The sequence below is a fragment of the Carettochelys insculpta genome, chromosome 4 (assembly GCF_033958435.1).
Source record: "Carettochelys insculpta isolate YL-2023 chromosome 4, ASM3395843v1, whole genome shotgun sequence".
In the NCBI taxonomy this organism is placed as follows: Eukaryota; Metazoa; Chordata; order Testudines; family Carettochelyidae; genus Carettochelys; species Carettochelys insculpta.
The window spans coordinates 127,710,069-127,727,331 of NC_134140.1; the positions used below are offsets into that span (position 1 = coordinate 127,710,069).

General features: G+C 46.0%; 1 protein-coding gene across 2 annotated transcripts in view; it reads right to left on the reverse strand.

The window, feature by feature from the left end:
* Positions 1-809: 809 nt before the first annotated feature.
* Positions 810-17,263, reverse strand: part of SHROOM3 (shroom family member 3) — an 87,404-nt gene continuing 70,950 nt past the window's right edge. The window contains exons 7-10 of one of the 2 annotated variants that reach the window (XM_074993772.1): positions 14,542-15,054; positions 12,770-12,926; positions 7,599-7,871; positions 810-5,948 (exon numbers count right to left, since the gene is read on the reverse strand). In XM_074993772.1, the coding sequence (XP_074849873.1) occupies positions 5,589-5,948; positions 7,599-7,871; positions 12,770-12,926; positions 14,542-15,054 (1,303 nt within the window). In that variant the 3' untranslated portion in view covers positions 810-5,588. The remainder of the gene's footprint in view (positions 5,949-7,598; positions 7,872-12,769; positions 12,927-14,541; positions 15,055-17,263) is intronic. The other variant, XM_074993771.1, reaches the window with a different exon arrangement.

A 17,263-nucleotide genomic window follows, 5' to 3' on the forward strand; every position in this document is an offset into this window, starting at 1 on the left:
AGTTAGCACCAAAGGAAGCACGTGCACAGCAAGGGCTGAGGATTGTATTCCCAAGCCAGGCCAAAAGACAGCAGGCAGAAAAGGAAGAGGTGTAAGCAGGAGACGTACAGGTCCCCAAATGAGGCGCTTCTGCACAAGAGAAAAGCCGGATGTCCTTGGGAGAACTAACCGGAGGTAAATCCCAGTGAAGATGACTGTAGCTTTCATGAATTGGCAGCTCAAGATAAAGCCTACCAGTAATCTTTGGACTTTCCTATACTTGATGACCACATTGCTCAATCTTCACTAGGCTTTTACCTCACGTTGCTAGTCTGAGACCAAGATGGACCTTTAGCCCATGCACACAAGCTCTGATGTAGATGGCAGAGCTGCACTGAAGTCAAGGAAGCATAAGGCCAACAGACCTGGGTTTGCTGGCACCAGGGATAGAACCTGCAAGCATAGGGTCTAAAGCCCTGCACTCTACCACACGAGCTAAAGGTCAGCTGGCTTTCAGCCACGGCTGTAGAGCAGAGACTTCACTCACCCCAGATGAGGTCTCAGTACCTCTGGGCACTACATGCTTCCCTGGGCTGAGAAAGCGTGTCCCAAGCTTCTGAGACCTTCCAGCTGTTCTTCCCAGCCAATGCACCAGTTGTAACACTCACAAACCTGGGTTGCCCGCACCAGGGATAGAACAAAAAAGCAGTCAAGTAGCACTTTAAAGACTAACAAAATAATTTATTAGGTGAGCTTTCGTAGGACAGACCCACTTGTTCAGACCGTAGCCAGACCAGATGGTCTGAAGAAGTGGGTCTGTCCCACGAAAGCTCACCTAATAAACTATTTTGTTAGTCTTTAAAATGTGACTTGACTGCTTTTTTGTTTTGATAGTATATAGACTAGCACAGCTCCCTCTCTGTTATTATTCAACAGGGATAGAACCTGTGAGCATAGGTGCTAAAGCCCTGCACTCTACCACATGAGCTAAAGGCCAACAGGCACTCAGCCAAAGCTGTAGAGCAGAGACTTGACTCACTCCAGATGAGATCTCAGTACCTCTGGGTATTACAGAAGCAACATGGATGCACACCACCTGACAATCTGCCCCCAACCCAGCACAGATTAGAGACACCGGAAGAAAGAAGTTACTGTTTCTCGACTGGCAAGAGCCTTCTCCATGGCTAGAAATACGGCTTGATGCTGCGCAATGTTCTAATTGGCTCAGGTTCCCCTGCCCCCCATTGTACAGCTGGGATGCCTGAATCCAGATTTGTTCTGCAGGGAGGAAGATTAAAACAGAGAGAGATCAGATTATAGAATGAGCCAGCAGCAAGATCACCCTCTCCATGCCCAAACCCTGGCATGGGAGCCAAGACCACAGTGAAACAACACATGGGAGAAGGAAGAGCACCCTGTATCTTATGTGTAAGCCAGTCATTGGTCAGCTGTGCAAAAAGGGCCGGGGGGGAGAGAACCATGTTAGTGCCCGGATCTTGCACAGAGGAGCTGCACCGGAACTGTTACATTAAAATACCCTGTTTAGTCCTAGCCCAAAGCAGTTAATTCAGTTTGCACACGGTTGCCCTAAGTTGTGCATGGAATCCAACCTTGTAAAACATAACACGGTGAATCTCTTCTGAGCATGGAGAAGACCTGTTTGCTTGTCAACCACCACCTGAACTTTTGGCTTCAGCAGACCTGCCCAAAGGAAAGAAAGAAAAGCAAAACTGCACCACTCCTGGGCTCCTGCCATCTCCTTCTCAGGACAAATCACCCCAAGAACTAAAACAAAACCATGTCCACCACAATGCACCGATTGTAAATATGCAGGAACATGCCAGCAGACCTTTGCATGCCGGTCGTGAAAAGTCCTACCGCCGTTACTCCCAGAAAACACATTCTAAGCTGTATCAGACACAATTATTTTGCCATGTTTACTGGATGGCTTGTTACTCACATCTGTTGCACAGAGAGAGAGAGAGACTGTTCAAGGCTATGGCATTGTAAAAGACCCTTGTGAAAGAGCAGTCTAACTGATAATAAATACACAGCTGACCTTTTGCTACTGAATTTACAGCTGTAGAAACTGTTCAGAGATATGTCAAATCAAAATAGAGCTGGTCAGAGTCATTATTTCCCCCACGAAGTTTCACGTAACATTTTCAAAATGCCTAAGTGACTTTAGGAGCTGAACTTTCTTTGACAATCAATGGGCTATAGGTTCATAAAGTTACTCGGGGGATTTAAAATTTTTTATCCTAGAACGAAAACAAAAATACTCTCCAAAATGATGGAGGCTTCTTGTAAACAAACGGAGACTGGATTTTATAAATTGAAAACCCCCAAGATTTTGACTGCAATGGAAATCACCTCGTGAAAATTTCTGTTTTTGTCAAAAAAAACCCAAACCAAAGCAACCAGAGTGTTTGTTGATAATTTCTTCACTGTCTCTAGTTTTCAGGAGCTGACACAGCTGGACTGCTGCAGCTGCATAGGTTCAAACCCCTAGTCTAGATGTGCAGGCCATTCTGCCTGGTGATGTGCATCCTGGGTAAGCTGCCCTCATGCAAGACACGTTCAGCATATCTACACTGGGGGTTCGCACCAGTGCAGCCACATCATGGTCACTACATAAATGGCTGAAAAGCTGGTAATCTGATTTCTTTCACTGCACTGCACTATGCAAACACTCAGAGTGGACTTCTGCACCAGGATAGCTGTTCCATGCATGTTCTTCACTCTCCAGTTAAGAGGCTTCTACACTCCGCTAGTTTTAATTAGCAGAGCAGGAATGCATCCAGGCAATAAATAGGTTTCCTCTCCAGCTAAAGGCACTTAGAAGCAACCTCACTGATAGTGATCAATGTTTAATTTTCTCCAGGTACATGTTCTTTTCCCCAAACAGATCACATTCAGAAAACCCCAGGGAGTTAGCAGGCCAATCTTTGTACTAGCTTGTGCAAAATTCCTTCCTTAAATCTGAACCTAACTAATGAGCAATGAAACACAGGAGAGCGTTGCCAGGAATGGGTACATAAAATACAGGACCTGCATGAACGTACAGACAGTACTAGTTGTTCAGAACAATAAAAAGATCCATTCTCTCCTTGACATATGCTTATAATGCCAATACGGAGAATACATTCCTTTCCACCGTACACACGTAAATCATCATTTGCCTCAATGACAGCTGGTTGTGCGAGTGGAGGTTAACTCCTGAATGACTTATCTACTAACCCCAGTGTGCACACTAACGTCATCAGAAGCCGAGCTTGCAGACTGAAGGAAGACTCTCAGCTGGTGCAAATCGCCACTGAGTAAAGAGACACACCTAACTAAGGACTGCTATTGGGAAGTTCTCTCTAGCTTGAAGGGCCTGATGAAACACAGTGGCTGTGTCTACACTACAAAAATAACTCCGAAGTTGCTTACTTCGAAGTACAACTTCGAAGTAGAATGTCTACATGCACCCAACTTCGAAGTTAAACTTTGAAGTAGGGCACTATTCCATTCCTGGGAATGGAGTAAGGACTTCGAAGTTGGGGGAAATGCGTAGTTAGAAGTTGGAGTTAACTTTGAAGTGAGGGGAAATGTGTGTAGACTCTCTGCTGGCTACTTTGATGTGGTGCCTAACATCAAAGTTAACTTCAACGTTAGTTTCTAGTGTAGACGCACCCTTTGTGGGACCGAACAATGTTCAAGTCCAGAAGCGACTAACGTGGCCCTTGCGCCAAAAAAATTCTGCTTGCTGTAGTGACATGTACTTGCTCTGATACACTGTAACACCCAGGGCAGATCACCCTGGGGGTATCTGAAGGCTGAAATGTCATATGGCAGCAAGGTAGCAGCATGCTCTAGGGCTGCCACGCTTCCCAAGGCAGCAAGGCATCTAAAGGGTGCTTCAGAAACAAGGCCCTTAAAACCGGTAGAGGGAGACTGGGCCTGCGCCCATTGCTGATCACCACTTTTACAGCTGAAACACAAATGAGTTGCATGAAGCTCTTGCAAACCACGTATGCCGGAGCCTTTGATGGAGCACTGACGTCTGAGGCCCTTTTCCAGCATGAGGGGATGAACAAACACACACCAAAGACAGGAGCAGCTGAAAGAACAGCCAGCAGCCACATAAAAGCTCTACAGCGTTAGGCCAGAGTGACCGAAGTGCTTCTTGTGAGTCAAATGTAGCCCATGGATTTCTGCAATACGCTCCAGGGATGCCCTTCTCTTTCCTGGAGGGTGCGAAGGGTTGGGCAGGGGGACGGGCAGGGACCCATGCAACGCATTGGAGAACTGCAGGTCCCAGAATTCCATCCACTGCCTTCAAAGGATGCATTTACCAACTGCCTTGCTTAATGCAAACGACTTGCTGCCCTGGAGTTCTGGGGTAAGTTGCCCAAGTGATGCTGAGTCGTTCATTTGGTGGTCTCAGGTTAGGTTCTTAACTGAGAAAAGACTCACTAACCTACCTACATCAGAAATCCCCTTTATTCAGTTAGGACAAATGGGCTTTTGGAGTGGACAAAAGACTGAAATGCAAGCCACGCAAGCTGGGGCATGTAACCCACTGATAGCTACAGGGGATTTCAGATCAGATGGGTCCAGATACATGAGGTATGACTGCTTTTTAAAAGAATGCCGGTGTGTATGTCATCCCCTTTAGAAAAAACCTATCAGTAATGCCCTTTAAAGACCCGCTCCCAAATCTCACTGACGACTCTCAGGTTGCATTTGGCACAGAGCTTGCCTTGGTGGCATCTGAAATCATCTGTCAGTCCAGGACCAGAAGAGAATCTTTTTTGCTTGGGCCTCTCTGATTCCTGAGTTGCTTAGTTCACACAAGTGCGCATTTAAACTCTGGATGTATCATGCCATGGGATCCAGAAGAGGATAGATTATACTGTGCTGGGCAAAGTCTCCTTGGCAAGGACACTTACTGGTACATTCAGCAAATGTTGAAACAGGTTGAAGCTTTTTCTGGTAGCCCTTTATTATCTAAAACGCCCCAGAGAAGATGCTGCAAGCTAGGGTGTGCATATCTTTGGAGATTTCTCTTTTTGTTAAGTTTTCACAAGGTACAAAATTAAATGCATTTTCTACGTACAGACCCAAGACTCACGTAACTGAGTAGCACATGTACAAAAACTTACACATTCTGTCTTGTTTTTAAAAAATATAAATATCAATAACTTTCAGGAGCATCATGAGTTGGTTTTATTTTTAAGGCTTCATGCTTTCAGATCCTTCATTATTTAATGATGGCGCCTCACTGGGATTGAGGGGTAGGGAGGGGGGAGCAGAAGCGACCTTTCCCTGTTACCAAAGATGTTCATAATGAGCTGGCCCATTCAAAAATAAGTGCCTCCTCCGCAGACCTTGTAGCAAGAGAAATTGTTTGCCTCCCTCTAGCATGAGCCAGGCTGAATTAAGTTTCCATAGTAGGTCCCAGGGTGCTGGGAGAGGGGAAGGAAAATAAAAACTTTATTACTAGTTGTTTTTCCTTCCTTGGATTCTCTTGTTAAGTCCATCTCTCCAATGCGATTGTGGAGAGCTCTCTGAGAAGTACTCCGATTAAATAAACTCAGGTGGAAGAGTTTCACGGGGAAAGGTTAAAGTGAAGAGGCTGATGGTGTAGGTAAAGTACTGCTGGCCCCTGGGCAGTTAGTGGCTGCTGTGCTCCGGGCTGCCGTCGCTGTTGTGTCCCTGGGAATGAAGTCTGTAGGGAGGCTTTCCGTCAGGCACTTGAGCTGTTCCTGACCTAGTTTAATCTTGTCGTCCAGCTCTCGCTGCTCTATGAGAAGCGCTGACTTCATCTTCACAAAGTGCTGGTAGTCCTGGAGCTGCTCCTCCGAGAGGTAATTGCACAAGATGTCCAAGACCACCCGTTCTCGCCGGTCCAGGTTCTCCTTCAGCTCTCGGGCGTCCTCATGCTGGCCAGCCAGCAGCTTCCTCTTCTCATTCAGAGAGCTCTGCCATATCAGAGACAGGGAATTAACATCACCGAGCTAATGCAGCAGCCTCTTCCCTTCCCCACAGACAGACACCCACAGATGGCCTTTCCCCTCCTTGGGCAGTGCTGGCTGGGGAATATGCTTCCCCCAGACTTGGGCACATGGCGGTGTTCCCTGGAAGCTGAGCACTTGGGCAGCCACCCAGGAGAGATTCAGGTGCTTCCCAGCTGATTAGCAGAGTGCTTATAAACAACGCAAAGTCCTGTGGCACCTTATAGACTAACATTATTTGGAGCATAAGCTTTTGCGAGCAAAAGACCCACTTCATCTGACGAAATGGGTCTTTGCCCACGAAAGCTTATGCTCCAATAATCTGTTAGTCTATATGGTGCCACTGGACTTCTTGCTGTTTTTGCAGCTACAGACTAACATGGCTACACCTGTGATGCTTGTCAGAGTACTCATAGCCACCCACAGCCAGCAGCATGTCTTTGTATTGGTGGTACACATCGGCACATGCATTGGTGCCCATAACAAAATTTATTCTATCTATGGATAGAAAAAACATTGACGCACTGGAGAACGGTTATAAGATTTCAATGCAGGGCAAACATGAATTCCATTCAGTCATATTCTGAAACTTTTTGGTCAACACGGTGGGTGAGGGAGTAACTTTCATCGGCTCAACTCTGGTTGGTGGGACAAACAAGCTTTAGAGCTTCCACAGAGCTTCTCTGACCTCTCTGACCAATAGAAGTTAGTCCAATAAAAGATACTACCCCACCCACCTTGTGTCTCCAATGTCCTAGGACCAACACTGCGGCAACACTTCATACAGCATAGCCAACATGGTGCAGATAAGGTTAGAAATTGTTAACAAAAGGTGATTAAGGCATGGTTTCTACCATGCTTTATCCCCGTGTGGACAGTGTGGCCAAGCAGGGCTAAAAGATGTTTAGCTAGAGGCAGAAGACCACTGTTTGTCCATCTGTGTGTTGTTTTGTCAGCAGTCCAGCTTGCACAGCTGATGGGAAGAGCAGTCAAAAACAACAGCATTTTTTTTAAGTTGCCAAGATGCACGGGATGAGAGTCATTCGTACAATATTTCAGCCAAGATTCATGAGGCCAGAATCTTGTGTACTACCCATGGAACAGGCTCTGCTGTTGGGCTCACTTTGAAGGCTATGATCCTATATACAGCTGAGAGTTTCCAAGGTTCCTAAGAGACTTATGGCCGGTCTACACTTACCAGGAGATTGGTGCCGTGGTTGATTTGGTGGGTCTAGTAAAGACCTGCTAAATCAACAGCCAATTGCTCTCTTGTCAAGTCCAGTATTCCACCAGAGGAAGAAGCATAAGGAAATTTGATAGGAAAGTTTCTACCATGGACCCCCTGCAGTGGAGAGCCCACGACAACTTAACCTAGTGTACATTGACTCCAGCCATGCTAGTCACATAGCTGGAGTTATGTACCTTAGATTGCCATTGTCTCATCAATTAGACCTGACCACAGAGGCCTTGGTCTGGTTGATTTTCACTGGGAGTCTAGCCTCTATCTCCTCGAAGCCCATTTGAAAGTCCTAGCCCATATGTGGATGTTTTTCTAATCACCCATTTGTTCACACTCTGAAAAAGCACCAACATTTTAAAGGTAACAAGGAGACATACCCGCTCTTCAGTATTCATGTCTTCACCTAGGCTGCTCAGAATATTCTCCACCCGGGCCAGGCGCCCTGAGAGGGAAAGCAAGAGGTTCACCACTTTATCCAGGTCCCCTATAAACATCTTGTACTTGTCAAACTCATTGGGCTTGCATAACTCGCTGATTAACACCTCCACCTCTTCTCCCAGGGCGCTATTCAGTTTGATGTCTGTCAGAAGGCTCTGCTTAGCTTCCTTCAGGGTCTCCAGTTTGTGGGACAAACTCTCGATGAGCTCAGCCTGGTGGGAGGAAAATATTATCAATGTTCATTATGGTGTAAGCCACACTGTGATCATATGAAAATACAACTCCGATGCCATTAGACTGAAAATTCAACAAATACTGCCAACAATCACAGTGGGGTGAGCTTGATAGACAAGAGAAAATGGAGACAGTGAAGCTCAGTGTGAAAAGGGTGAAAGGCTTTTAGCTCCTGGCCAATGATATTAGAATACAGCTTTACTTGCCTAGTAGCTCAGATCATAACCTGGTTTTATAATCATTTGGCAAGATTTGGGATGTCACATTTGATGCACTTCTTGATATATTTTAAAAGGAGTACAGTGGGGTCTCAACATTTGCCAACTTAAGGGTTTGCGAATTCAATTATTCACAAGTGGCTGCTTCCTGGGGGCTCCAGGGCAGGGAATGCCGGCAGCCACCGCTTCCCCCAGGGCTCTGGTCAGGAGTGCTAGCAACCGCTGCTTCCCCAGGGCCCTGGGCAGGGAGCGCCAGCAGCCGCTGCTTCCCCGGAGCTCTGGGCAGGAGCCCGAGCAGCTGGGCTCCAGGCGGGAGCAGCTGCCATATTCACAACATTCAACGTTCAGGAGGGTTCTTAACGCGGAACCCTCGCGAATGTTGAGACCCGACTGTATTGACACTTTCCTTGGATGAGGACTGCTCTATAAGATTGCTATATTGAAATCAGCGGGACTTAGGCACCTACCGACCTTCAAAAATATGAGTCTCGATCACACTCCCACACTCTGACCTTCAGGATTCTTGTTTGCGTGTTACATTTTGTTTCTCCTTTGTTCAGCTAAACATTGTTTGAAAATGGGAGCAATCTTGACTCATTAACAAAGACCCTGGCTTGGGGTGTTACGGTGTAGAAAAGGCCAAGGCTGGAAGTTATTAGCTACGCAGTGCATGCTGGATCAAAAAGCCTCAAGGGAAAAGGGAGAACATTGCCATGTTTTTCCGTCTTATTTTTGTGCCTCTTAGGCAACTGAGGCTGGAGAGTGGGCTGCATGAGTGGCCCTCCTTCTTCTCAATGGGCCGCAAGACTGTCATAACCAAAATGGTCTCCTGGCACAGTGTAGTTTTGCTAATGGCGCTTGCGTACCTTGAGTTTGCGGGCGTGCCAACTGAACTGTAGCAGCACTTTGATTGGATGCAGAGGTAGCACGCAGCTCTCAGTCAATGTTGCGTGCAGTCAGCACGCACCTCACTTCATGTTCTCTTGCTTTATGCGCATGTCACTTTAGTAATACTGATAGGAAAGCTGGGAACCTGGAATATGGGCAACAGTAAACCAAATAGCTTTGCTTTGGAATGCCTAGGAATCCGACTTGGATCTGAAAGCACTCACTTTGTATTCATTAATCCATGACTCCTGCCTTTGCAAATGCCAGCTCACACAGCTCCTCTGCATATTGACAATGGAAATGTGCTTGGTTTACCCAGAGGGCCTCTTAGAGTATCTGCCTCCACTTATAATACCTATGCAAATGTTACTTCACACAGATCAAGAACAAACATAGCAAAGCAATCTTGCTACTCCAGCCTAATCACTCAGCCCCAGTTCTGTTTTCCCATGCAAATGTAACCTTTGATGTTTGGTACTTGTCTTCCCCTGGCAGGCTCACACCTACTTGCTGGCTTCTCAGTCCTTCACTACATGCCTTGGAATCACCAAATCAACCCCTTATCCTTTTACACTGACTTCTGCCTTTTTGTTGATACCAGTGGATGGGTATTTGCTATACTCACCAGCTCTGGGAAAATTAATCTAATTCTGCAAATCTGGGACTAGATGTAACTAGTAACTCTAAAGTGAACCATCTTACAAACTGTGGAGTGGGAAAAAAGTCTTATAGCATCTTAAAGACTTATTTTTATTTATTAAAATAGTTTTATTTATTAAAACAAAAAAGCAGCCAAGTAGCACATTGAAGGCTAACAATAATTTATTAGGTGAGCTTTCGTGGGACAGATTCACTTCTTCAGACCATAGCCATACCAGAACAGACTCAATATTTAAGGCACAGAGAACCAAATACAGTAATCAAGGTTGACAAATCAGAAAAAAATTATCAAGGTGAACAAATCAGAGAGCAGAAGTGTGGGTGGGGGGGAGTCAAGAATTAGATTAAGCCAAGTATGCAAAAGAGCCCCTACAGTGTTCCAGAAAATTTGCATTCTGGTTCAAACCACATGTTAATGTGTCAAATTTGAATATGAAAGAGAGTTCAGCAGTCTCTCTTTCCAAAGCAGAGTGAAAAGTCTTCTTCAATAAGACGCAAACTCTTAAGTCATTAACAGAATGGCCCACTCCATTAAAATGTAGACTAACTGGTTTGTGGATCAGGAGTGGTTTGATGTCTGTTTTGTGCCCATTAACTCTTTGTCTAAGAGCGTTTGAAGTGTGTCCAATATACAAAGCATCTGGGCATTGTTGGTTCTGGTCTGGCTATGGTCTGAAGAAATGGGTCTGTCCCATGAAAGCTCATCACCTTATAAATTATTATTTTGTTAGTCTTTAAAGTGCTACTTTACTGCTTTTTTATTTTGATAGTATATAGACTAGCACGGCTTTCTCTCAGTTTTATTTATTGGGTAATAAGCTTTCATGGGCAATAAGCTTTTGTGGGTAACATCTGATGAAGTGGGTCTTACCCACAAAGCTCATTACCTAATAAATATAACTGTTAGTCTTTAAGATGCTACAGGACTGCTTGATTATTATGATTATGATTATGATTATTATTATTATTTTGTGAAGCTACAGACTAACATAGCTACCCATCTAAGACTATTTACAAACTGTAGACTAGGTAATAACTTAAATCAGGTATTACGCAGGGCGGAAAAACAGAAGCTAAGTGCTTGTGGTAAGTTGCGCACTGTCAGTAGTTTATTTAGTGCATATTTACTTTCCTGCATCTCTGCAGAATCATGCAAACAAAATGAGGCCTTGAACTTAGTTAGTCCATTCCACTGCCAGGGCTGCATAGCTCCAGAACATTTTCTAAAACATTTATCATAGAATCATAGAATGCTAGGGCTGGAAGGGACCTCAGGAGGTCACTGAGTCCAGCCCTCTGCCTAAAGCAGGATCAACCCCAAGTAAGTCATCCCAGCCATGACTCTGTCAAGATGGGACTTAAAAGCCTCTAGGGATGGAGATTCCACCACCTCTCTAGGCAACACATTCCAGTGCTTCACCACCCTCCTGGTGAAATAGTTTTTCCTAATATCCAACGTACACCTCTCCCTCTTTAGCTTCAGACCATTACCCCTTGTTCTGCCATCTGACGCCACTGAGAACAGTTTCTCTCCATCCCCTTTAGAGCTCCCCTTCAGGAAGTTGAAGGCTGCTATCAAGTTACCCTCAGTCTTCTCTTCTGCAAACTAAATAAACCCAGACCTCTCAGCCTCTCCTCATAGGTTCATATGCTGCAGCCCCTTAATCATTTTCGTTGCCCTCCACTGAACGTTCTCCACTACTGAGATCTATTTTAAAACGTCCTATGAAATGGGCCTCCTAATTCTATCTTAAATTACTTGTATTACAGATGCACCTGGATGATCCAGATGAACTTTGGCTCTCCTTCTATCTAGGCTCCGTATGTGCACTTAGTAAGAGACAGGACCTACCTGCCTTAAGGAGTTTACTACAACGCAAGGCACTTATGCAACTATTTGTATATTTCAGTCTGTTCCAACGCAACTGTCACACCGGAGGAATGCAAGTACTGGGTTTTCCTGTCCAGCGTGACACTGTGCCGCACATTTACAGCAGTTATTTGTTTCTGATATGGGGGCAAAAAGACCATAGAAATGTACGTGGGTTCTCCCCAGCAACAACCTGCCTTCTAGGATTTGTGAGTGAGAATTCCCTGGGTAACTCAAGGAGCTTTGCCCCTGGCTCCAGAGCTGGATTCTAGGGACTGACAGCAATAGCTTCAGCAACACAATGGAGCAGGGGAGTGCCCAAGACTAGCAGTCATGGGACCTGGGTTCTGTTGCTCACGCCCTCTGAGCTGCAGCCTTGGTTGGGCAAGATACCACCTCTCTGTTTCCTCTCCTACCAGCTGTAGAAATAAGTTATTTCTGAAGAGAGTGTTCACACTGCAAGAGTGTTTCGGAACTGAGCTTTCGCACTAGATAGCCCAATTTCAAAACTGAAAGCCAAGGAGTCGGCGAAAGTCATTCGTTTTGGTGGAGTTACTATTCCGAGTTAAATTCCAGAATAACAAGCTTTGCAGGACTGAGAAGCCCGCGAAAAAAAAGGGGCTTTCTGCAAAAAAATATTCAACATAGACAAGCCCTATCTCTTGTAATATAGACCTATGGGAGACCTAGTACAATTGGGACAAACCTCAAGCTGACATGAGGAAAGCCAAGATTTGCACCAGTTGGAACAGGGGTAAAACTTTCCTGGTTTGCCCTGATACAGCCATAAGGTCAACCTCCAAGAGCAAACCTCCGGTGTTGCTGCGAACTCCGTTTCTGAAGGGCCTGTGACTGTAATGTCTCGGCATACTGAAGCTGAACAGGATTGCGCTCCTAGACAACAGAGCTGAACATGACCCCTGCTGGTCATCTGCAGACCAACAGACATTCATGCTTCGAGAACAACAAGAAGTCTTGTGGCGCCTTATGGACGAACAGATATTTTGGAGCATAAGCTTTCACGGGCAAAGACCCGCTTCATCAGATGCATGAGTGGTGGGGTGGTTTCAGAGGGGTATTTAAAGAGTGGGGTCCCAGTAAGAGGGAGGGCCAGAGCTGACAAGGTCTATTCAGCAAGGTGGAAATGGCCCAGTATCAACAGCGCTTATCAAAAGAGTTAAAAACAAGTCAGATCAGACAGGGGGATTCATGCATTCATACACTCATGCTGTGAACTTACCTTCTTCTCATTGATGTCCAGCTGCTCCTCTTCCACATCCACATCTCTTGGCAAGTCTTTGATTTTGTTCAACAGTTCCGCTTTGGATGTCGACATGTTATAATAAGCAGAGCAGGTGACCAAAGTCACAGCAGCTTCTTTTTCCTCTCTCCTGTCCCTCAATGAATGAAAGAGACATGGAGATCCAGAGGCAGGGTTAGTCTGGTTTTGATTTTTGTCTATTCCCTTACCAAAAGTGCCAGAGTATTGGCTAGGATAGTTTAACAACACTGTCTATAAAGGAGAATGCCACTTCCAATCACTAGATGGTGCTTGTCAGCCATTTTCAATTTTCTCCACGCCAGGGAAGCCAGCACAATTGCACTGATGTTTGGTTGTCAGTGAACAACTAGTCTAAACACTGGGGCTGGATCGTCAGCAAGTCTAAACTGGTATAGCTCCACTGAATTCAATTTAATTGCATATTTTATCTGGCATAATCCAGCTGTAATTTATTACTGCAGGGCTTCTCCAGCTGTTGCATGTGACCCTTTGACTTACATTAAACATTTTCCCAAAGGTTGGGGGTAATTTTTATACCACATTGTAGTGTTTTTTGTAAGGGATTGCCCCAAAGTCCCACTCCTCTCCCCCTCCACCCCCAAAATACTGCATCTCATAACCTACATTTTGAACCTCTCTAGTCCAACACTTTCTCATCGGCAACATCTGTCATCCAGCATGAGTTTAGTTAGCTGGATGTCCACTTCTCATGGGCGTGGCCAAGTTTCCTGTGGTCCCATAACGTTTGTTTACAGCCACCAGTCCTGGCTGTCAGTGTTCTGTGCTGTGATTAGTTGTAATTTACCCCTCAATGTTTTCTCAGAGCCCAGTAAGCAGTGGAAGTGTTGGTAATGCTGCTAGACAATATTGACCTCCCGTGGTCCCCAGGCTGCTGGATGAGAGAGGTTGAGCCTGTATCTCCTATCTGCCTTCGCAATGATTTGGCTCCAGTTTTGTTCTCCCAGCAGTTTTATACCGAGATCATTCCATTGGGTTCAGTGAAGTTGTTCCTCATAACCACGGTGTGAGATTAGAATTAAGCTCTTTTTCTCTGCTTTGGGGGTATAGCATGGATATCAATTTCCAAAACCACAGGAAATGCCATGGCAGAGATAAGCCAACAAGACGGTGGAGTGAAACAACCTCCCCCTTCCCATGCCCCATACCAAACTCAGCACCATAGTCACTGCTAGCCTAAGGGTATGTCTACACCTACCAGGAAATCAACCTAGTCAGGGTCAGTCTTCCGGGGGTTGATTTTGCGTGCCTAGTGGGGATGTGAGAAATTGAATGATCACAGTTGACAGCTGACCCTGGTGCTCCTCATTATTGCGAGGAATAGGGGAGTCAGCTGGAGACCTCCCTCAGTGAGGACAGCCAGATCAGTAGATCCTAGGTAAGTCAATTTCAGCAACTCAGTTGTTGTAGCTGGAATTGTGTATCTAGGATCGACTTTCAGGTCTAGTGTATTCCTACCCTGAGTGTCCTGGGGCTTGGAAGAGAAAAGCTTCTGAGGCCAATGGCTATGCATAGCCAAAATGGGAGATTTACCTTTTACAGGACGATTTGCTAATCTCACAGTATGGGGGTTGAGAGACCAGGGTGCAAGGTCTGAGAGCAAACGAGTGCCCCAGCCTCACTGGCAGTAGGAATTCAGACTAAGCTGTTCCATACAAGAGCGAAGAGCTCTTCTTCTACATTAGCCAACCCCTCAAACGAACCAGGCTCACCTGTCATCCTCAGGCGCCTCCATGCTGGCTTTCTTCTGCATCATCTTCCTTTTCATGTTGTTCTCTTTCAGCAAGCTGGTTCCGCTGGGAAAGATCCCTTCCATTAAGTCCATCGTTGTCTTCATTTTGGAGTCAGGATCCAGGATATCAGCTAGTGACTTATCCCTTTGGACAATCTCCTTGGCCAGGGCCTCTGACTTAATCTCCTCTGGGGTCTTCTTCTTCTTCACTTGAATGGCTGTGCCCTGAGACATGAGATTGAAGTCACCATTTTCTGACTCCCGCCCCTTGACATCTGGCTCTGTCTGGCTGATGCCGAGTCGTGCTGCATTCTGTTTCTCAGAGTTTGGGTGCTGCTCCGGGTGCAGGGCATCTAAGGCAGTGGAAGAGCCAGTCCATTTTGAGTCGGTGTTCCCAACAGATGGGGAAGGGGTCTGGTGGCTGTAGCTGCTGCTGGAGCTCAACCCTGGCTTCTCCCTGTCAGCCAGACTCTTGGGAAACCTGCTGAAGCTGCTGCGGACAGAAAAGTTCTGTGATAAGAACAGGGGGCATTGGGGACCGTTTTGGAGAGTGATGGTACAGCACAAATGAGAGAGATGTAGAAAATCACATTTCTCTTTCCACTATGCTCTCTTGACTATCTGGACCACAAGCCCTTTGTGATAGAGATGGCGTCCTGCTAAGTGTTTGTGCCTAGAAAACCCCACGCTAGCAAGCTCCTAGCGCCAGAAGTAAATGGTCCCCATGACTCGGAACATGGTCACACCCTTATTCCGTTAAAGGTCAAATAAATGAGTTACAAACTTCTTGTGCTGGACAACGTGGGACAACTTTTGTGTCCACTCCCAGTGACCTAACAAACCAACCTTTGCTGGCCGAGCTAAACTGCACCTAGTAAGCATTTGTGGGGGTCAGAGTTGTCAGCCCAGAAGGAAGTCAATCATCTTTACATTCTCAAGCTGGGAATGAAAATAAGCCTGAACAATTCAAACTCTTGCTTTCCTTTTCAGGCTGAGACCAAAGGCTCCTTAACAACTCACTACCATAGAGCTGGTAATACAGTCTAACTGGGCCTGATCCTCAGCTAGTGTAACTCAGTGTAGCTCCTTAGAAGTCAAAGAAGTTGCTCTGATTTACTCCACCTGAGGGCCTGCTTTACAAGTTTAAGCTCACTGTATTTCAGAGCTGCAGCATTTTCATGGCTGCTTCTTCACACCCGGTTGCCATCTTGTGACACAACCATTTTGTACAAGATGTTCTGGGACACACTGATGTGGCACGTCTGCATTTCATGTGGGTTTTCCCCCCTCAAGACCTAGAGCATCTCCCATATAACTGGAATCGGGAGCATCCACCCCAGTACATCAAGCTCAGGATTTGAGTATCCCAGGACTGATTCTCCTGTCACACAGCAGTAAATAAGGGATAATGCCAATGCCCAATATATTCTCTTAGGTATAGGCTCCAGTGGTAGCTGTAGGTTTATAAGACCTATGCAGCTGCATTTGGTCCATTTAACCAAGGATCCCTCTCCTTGTCCTGCCACCTACAGAACAGGTTGAATCTCTCTAATCTGGCACCCTCAGGACCTGACCAGTGCTGGGTGAGAGAATTTGTAGACCACGGGAGGTCAATATTATCTAGTAGCATTACCAACGCTTCCACTGCTCACTGGCTCTTAGAAGATATTTTAGGGTAAATTACAGCTAAATAACAGCACAGAACATGGAGAGCCAGGACTGGTGGCAGGAAACAAACTTAATGGGACCGTGGGACACTTGGCCACACCCATGATAAGTGGTTGTCCAGCTAACTAAAATCATGCCAGATTTCGGATATTGCCTGACGAGAGCCTTCTGGATTAGAGACGTTCAACCTGCAACAGACCTGCAAACTTCGAGTATGTCTACACTGCAATAAAAGACATGCGGAACAGCCACAGCTGGCCTGTCTCAGCTGATGTGGGATCACAAGTTTTAGGTTATAGGAAGGCTGAAAACAGCAGTGTAAAGGGTTGGGTGGGGCTGGAGCCTGGGCTGTGTACTCCCATGAAGAAGGACCAAGTCTGAGGGCTGACATCATTATTTATAATCCCACAGCCCAAGCCCCACTCTATGTAGACCTGGGTGCTAAGACTCGGTGCAACAGGGTTTTCATTGCTGTGTAGGCGCCACAGAGCTTTAAAGCCAGAAGAGACCATTTCCTCTCCCCTGCATAGCAGAAACCATGGTCTCAGGTCTCTGTGATGTTGCCTTCTTCCTTAGGGTACACCTATACTTACCAGAAAATTGACTCTGATTGGGTCAATCTTCCAGGGTTTGATTGAGCATGCCTAATGGGGATGCGCTAAATCGAGCCATCAGGACTCAACAGTCAACCCTGGTACTTCTCATTCTTGCGAAAAGTAAGGGAGGTCAACAGGAGAGGTTCTCCTGCTGACCTCCTGCTGTGAGGACGGCCTAGTAAATCAGTCTTAGATATGTTGATTCCAGCTGTGCACTTGTCATAGCTAGGACTGCATATCTAAGATGGATTTTCAGGTCTAGTGTCGACCTGCCCTTAGTGTCACAGATCCTTCCTTGTCTGCCCACAGAGCCAGAGACTAGCAAGTCCTGGTGCTGGCAACTTTCTGTAGCTTCCCTGCTTTCCTTGTGGTGTATACACTTCCTAGCAGCCTTTCCACACAGATGGCAGTTATGAATGGGTCCCCTGGGCAGACAAT